At 42.6% G+C, this 5809-nt stretch overlaps 1 protein-coding gene across 1 annotated transcript; it reads right to left on the reverse strand.

The window, feature by feature from the left end:
- Positions 1 to 353: 353 nt before the first annotated feature.
- Positions 354 to 5237, reverse strand: LOC131196757 (cathelicidin-related peptide Oh-Cath-like). Its single transcript, XM_058179998.1, has 4 exons — positions 5050 to 5237; positions 4382 to 4489; positions 1933 to 2016; positions 354 to 484 (listed from the first exon to the last, which is right to left on the reverse strand). Exons 1-4 carry the CDS (start codon positions 5218 to 5220, stop codon positions 407 to 409), a joined length of 441 nt encoding a protein of 146 aa, XP_058035981.1. The 5' UTR covers positions 5221 to 5237; the 3' UTR covers positions 354 to 406.
- Between the last annotated feature and the right edge of the window lie 572 nt (positions 5238 to 5809).

A 5809-nucleotide genomic window follows, 5' to 3' on the forward strand; every position in this document is an offset into this window, starting at 1 on the left:
CTTCCTTCCTTCCTTCCTTCCTTCCTTCCTTCCTTCCTTCCTTCCTTTCTTTCTTTCTTTCTTTCTTTTTCTTTTCTTTCTTTCTCTCTCTCCCCACTCTCCCTTCCTTCCTTCCCTCCCCCCGTCTCTCTTCCCCTTTCCCCTTCTCCTTTTCTTCCTTCCTTTTCTCTTTCTTTCTCATCTTTACCATCAAAAGCATTTCCTTCCAAAGTAAAAATAAAAACGAACAGCTGTGGTCCAAACGTGATTTTTATTATACAATTCGGAACGTATTAAAAAAAAGAGGTTAAAAAACTCTCACAAACTATGGAATGAGTAAGATGGAAGCAAAGTCTTGAAGCTGTCAGAGATCTGAGGAGTGGAAGGGATATTACACCCCCCCCCCAACTTGTTTCGGTCTGTTTCTTTATCCGATCAGGGCAAGCGCCACACGACCTGCAATCCTTGCCACTCTCCTCCAGCGAATTCTGGTGATCCGTTGTAGCTGAATCAAGAAGATTTCATGAAATCAACCAGGGGAATTTCCATTCAGGCCCTCTCTTAAAATATCCATAGAGCAGAGTTTCCCAAAGTCGGCCCCTTTAAGACAAGGGGACTTCAGCTCCCAGAATTCATGGTGGCTGGGGGATTCTGGGAGTTGAAGTCCATTTCTCTTTAAGATAAGCAACCCCAGATCTTGCTATCTAAATCAGGGATCTCCAACCTTGGCAACTTTGAGCCTGGTGGACTTCAACTCCTAGCTGGGGAATTCTGGGAGGGGAATTCTGGGAGTTGAAGTCCACCAGGCTCAAAGTTGCCAAGTTGGAGATCCCTGATCTAAACGATTTTTTTTAAAAAAGAAAAAAAAAGAAACTTGGCTATTTTAAGATAAGATAGATGCTCACTGAGGAAACCTGAGAGTTGAAGTCCACCTGCCTTAAAGCATGCCATCTGGGGGATTCTGGGAGTGGAAGTTTGGCCATCTTCAAGTGTTCAGCTTTGAAAAACACTGATCTAAACACCCCCAGACTGATAAACATGCATAAATGCCTATTTAATTTAATCTAATCCAAGAAGACCAGATTGGTTATCTAGGAAAACAGCAATTTTAGAGAGAAAGATCGTTGGAAGATAAATAATATTTACACCTGACCCAAACAGACTTTTGGTAAAATTGGAAACTGGGATGGAAGGTCGGAGTTTCCTGTATTCTGGTCACGTGTTGGTTTGTTATAGGCCATCTTTTAAATAAACCACCGATGGGAAGCTTTGACCTAGCCATCAATCACAGTTTGCAAAGCACGGATTGACAATGTCCTGAACGCACCATTGTTTCGCAAAGACATGATGACTTAGTGCATTCAGTGGTAAAGATGCTAAAACGTTGATTAATTGCCACACAAAGGATTTTGAGTCGATTTTAGATGAATGCAACACAATTATATTCTCCCAATATATCATGTTTATTACATTACATTACATTACATTATGTTATAATTATATTATAATTATATTATAGTTATATAGCAAGTAAAACTTGACTTATGACCACAGTTGAGCCCAAAATTTCTGTTGTTAAGTGAGTTTTGCCCCATTTTACGATCTTTCTTGCCACAATTGTTAAGTGAATTCCTGAAGTTGATTAATTAATAAGCCGGCTGCTAAGTGAATCTGGGTTTCTCATTGACTTTGCTGGCCAATAGGTCGCAAAAGGGGACCACGTGACTCCAGGACACTGCAACCGTCATAAATACGAGTCAGTTGCCAAGCATCGAAATTTTGATCACGGGACTATGGGGATTTTGCCAACCGTCGTAAGTGTGAAAAGCGTTCCTAAGTCAATTTTTCAGGGTTGTCGTAACTTTGAATAGTCACTAAATGAAATGTCCTAAATCGAGGACTGCCTGGGATGCCTTCCTAATTTAAGGAAAAGGAATTAGAAACAAAAATTACCTTTTGATTAATGTCCTCACACTGGACGTTAAAAATCGGGGGTTGTTCTAGCGCCGAATAGATTCCGGAACAATCTTTATCCAGCTGTCCAGAACAATACGACAAGGGTCAGCCATGGAGAACACACAAAGGTTGCACTTAAACACACCAAGAGAGAGGCAAAGGAGGGTCTTTATGGCAGGGGTCTCCAACCTTGTCAACTTCAGCTTTAATTGCAATAATACAAGGGCAACCAATAGATTTAAACTTAATGTTAACTGCTGTAATCTAGATTGCAGAAAATATAACTTCTATAACAGAATCATCAGTGCTTGGAATACTTTACCTGACTCTGTGGTCTCTTCCCATAATCCTAAAAGCTTTAACCAAAAACTTTCTAATATTGACCTCACCCCATTCCTAAGAGGACCATAAGGGGCGTGCATAAGAGCACAAAAGTGCCTACCGTTCCTGTCCTATTGTTTTTCTTTTCTTCTTCCTATATATATATATGCTTATACCTCCTAACATTTACTCATATATATATTTATATACTATATAATCTTTTTGTATGATGTTGTGACAAAATAAATAAAATAAAATAAATAAATAAACTTCAACTCCCAGAGTTCCTCAGCCAGCAAAGCTGAAGTCCATAAGTCTTAAAGTTGCCAAGGTTGGAGACCCCTGTTTTATGGGGGAGCCACCCCCAGAGGTGAGAAAAAAAAGGCAAGATAGCCACACTGGCCGTGGGGTCAAGGTGCTCCCCCCCCGACTGTTATGGCCCGTGGGGTATGTGCCGTGCTCTCCGTTGTCCAAGCATAGACTTCCTCTCCCAGAATTCCCCTGCCAGCATGCTTGAACTTCAACGCCTGTGAGGGAATTATGGGAGTTGAAGTCCGTGCATTTTAAAATGGCTGAGGTTGAGAAACACCTGCCTGGACTTATAGGGTTTAAAGTTAAGAGGATCGTGTGGAGAGCATCTAGTCCACCCCGCTGCCAATGCAGGGATCCAGGATTACAGCTATTGTTCTCCTGGAAAAGCACAGGGGCTGGGGACAGAGAGAGATTGAATGAAAAGGAGTGAGGGAGGCTGAGAAGGAGCGATAGAGAAAAAGGGATAAACAGACAGATGATAGATAGATTTATTTTATTTTATTTATTTTATTTTATTTTGTCACACAGTATATATAAGCGTAAGCATGAAATAACTGTAGAATATATAAGTATATGTATAAGTATGAGTATGTAATAACTAAATTAATTGAATATAAAGAAAGGAAACAATAGGACAGGAACAGTAGGCACCCCAGGAATGGGGTGAGGACAATAGTAGGCAGTTTTTGGTTAAAGCTTTGGGGATTTTGGGAAGAGACTACAGAGTCAGGTAGTGTATTCCAAGCATTAACAACTCTGTTACTGAAGTCATATTTTCTGCAATCAAGATTGGAGCAGTTAACATTAAGCTTAAATCTATTGTGTGCTCCTTTATCGTTGCAATTGAAGCTGAAGTAGTCTTTGACAGGAAGGACATTGTAATAGATGATTCTATGAGTTAAACTCAGGTCATGTCGAAGGCGGCGTAGTTCTAAATTTTCTAAACCCAGGATTTCAAGTCTGGTGGCATAAGGTATTTTGTTGTATTCAGAGGAGTGGAGAACTCTTCTTGTAAAATATTTCTGCATAGATAGATAGATAGATAGATAGATAGATAGATAGATAGATAGATAGATAGATAGATAGACAGACAGACAGACAGACAAACATATAGACAGATGATAGATAGATAAATAAATAGACAGACAGATGATAGATAGATAGATAGACAGATAGACAGACATATAGACAGATGATAGATAAATAAATAGATGATAGATAGATAGATAGATAGATAGATAGATAGATAGATAGATGATTGATAGACAGACAGATAATAGATAGATAGATAGATAGACAGATAGAGAGACATATAGACAGATGATAGATAAATAAATAGACACAGATAGATAGATAGATAGATAGATAGATAGATAGATAGATAGATAGATAGATAGATAGATAGATAGATAGATAGATAGATGATTGATAGACAGACAGATGATAGATAGATGATTGATGATTGATAGACAGATGATAGATAGATAGATAGATAGATAGATAGATAGATAGATAGATAGATAGATAGATAGATATAGATGATTGATAGATAGACAGACAGAAATTACAATACTGCATCAGATGCTTTGACTGTTTCAAAGAAGCATGAATTGCCCATGCTTTCTGTCCCATAAGAGAAGAGGCCATTCCTGGTCAGTGGCCACCATACTTCACAAGAAACAAGGGGCCCCTCATGGCAGGGAACCCCCCCCAAAGTACTCAATACAAGAGATCTTGACCTGGACCCCCAGCTCCTCAACCCGAAGGAAACCCGCAAATGAAAGCAAGGTAAGGATGGGCTGGAGATGCTCACCCCATCGTCTTTGAAATCGCACTGGGTCAGGTTGCGGGTTTGTGAGGAGGGACACACCGTCTCCTTGATGGAGAACTTCAGCGCCTGGGCCGTTTTGCTGTTGGGGTCCTGCAGGAAGCAAAGGGGAGACAGAAACAGGACACGGGATTAAAGGGGCCCAGGGGATTTCCCCAACTCACAAAGTTCTTGCGACACAAAAGCCTCCGCCTTGGGAAACCCCAGAATGAAGTTGAACTCTTCATTCCTTCCTCCAAACAAGCCAGGTTTCTCGGCAGAAAGTGGATCTGCCCAGGAAATAATGCAAGTCTTTATATCATGGCTAGATAATCTGCGGGTTGGTTGGACGGTTGTTTTTGAGAGGTCTGCTTCCTTAAACTCAGAAATGGAGTGATGAGGGGAGTATGAACTGGGAGGGGAAGGAAAGGGAAGGAAAAGAAAGGAAAGGAAAGGAATTCTGCCCCACTGAAATTACAAGGAAGGACAGAAGGAGGAAAGGAAAGGAAGGGAAGGGAAGAAAATTCTGCCCCAGTGAGATTACAAGGATGCAAAGGCCCCCAGGGCAGGGGAAACCCCCACCAATGGCTGGTGGGGAGCAGCAGAAGCCTGGGAATCCAACCACCCCTCCTTCCCATGGGGCCAAGACCCACCCCCAATCCCCCAAGACTTACCCAGTTCGGCTGGGGTTCAGCCTCCAACAGGCGGAAGGCAAACTCGGAGGGTCTCTGCTGGTTGTAGAGGTCAATGGCCGAGGCGACGGCCTGCTCGTAGGTCAGGACCTGTGTCTGGGGGGCTGCGGCAGCCAAGCCCAGGAGCAGCAGAGCAGTCCAAGCAGTGGTCATCTTGCCCAGATGTCTTCTCCAAGGGACAAACTGAGTCTTGCTGGCACAGCCTGGAGATGCCACTCAGGACTGCCCTAGTTATAGCCCCTCACTTCCTCTCCAACAGGTGTCTTCCAGCCATCACCACCACCGGCCCCGCCCCTCAGCTCAGGAAATGTGGGTTTGGGGGTCCAACCGACCAGGGCGGGGGGAGAAGACGGTTGGAGGGCTGGAGAAGCCCTGTCGAAATCCCTCTTGTGCAACAGAGCATTTGGGGAAACTCCTGGGGGTCTCTGGGTTAGGAGGGACTGGAGGGATGAGGGGGGTGTCTCCGTTTCAGGGGGGAGACCCCGCCGGAATGGGGCAGCCAAGCAGCCCATCAATTGGAAGAAGCTGAGTTGGGGGCTTTCGATCAGGATTATGGTTTCTGTTGTGCTTGTTTGTAGTTTATTTTCTTTAGGTTAACATTCTCATTCTCTCTCTCTCTCTCTCTCTCCCCTATCTATCTAGCTAGCTAGCTAGCTATTCATCTATTCTTTATTTGTTGAATTTTATTAAATTTTAAATTTTATTAACTAATTTTAAATGGGGTTTTTAGTTCATTGTATAC

This window comes from Ahaetulla prasina, chromosome 4 (assembly GCF_028640845.1).
Source record: "Ahaetulla prasina isolate Xishuangbanna chromosome 4, ASM2864084v1, whole genome shotgun sequence".
In the NCBI taxonomy this organism is placed as follows: domain Eukaryota; kingdom Metazoa; phylum Chordata; class Lepidosauria; order Squamata; family Colubridae; genus Ahaetulla; species Ahaetulla prasina.

Excerpts from the sequence above, each read along its gene's own strand:
- LOC131196757 (XM_058179998.1), bottom strand. The coding sequence starts at position 5,220 with ATGACCACTGCTTGGACTGCTCTGCTGCTCCTGGGCTTGGCTGCCGCA. Across the intron at positions 4,490-5,049 it reads CTGAACCCCAGCCGAACTGG|GACCCCAACAGCAAAACGGC; the intron begins GTAAGTCTTGGG and ends TGCTTCCTGCAG. Across the intron at positions 485-1,932 it reads GTGAGGACATTAATCAAAAG|CTACAACGGATCACCAGAAT; the intron begins GTAATTTTTGTT and ends TTCTTGATTCAG.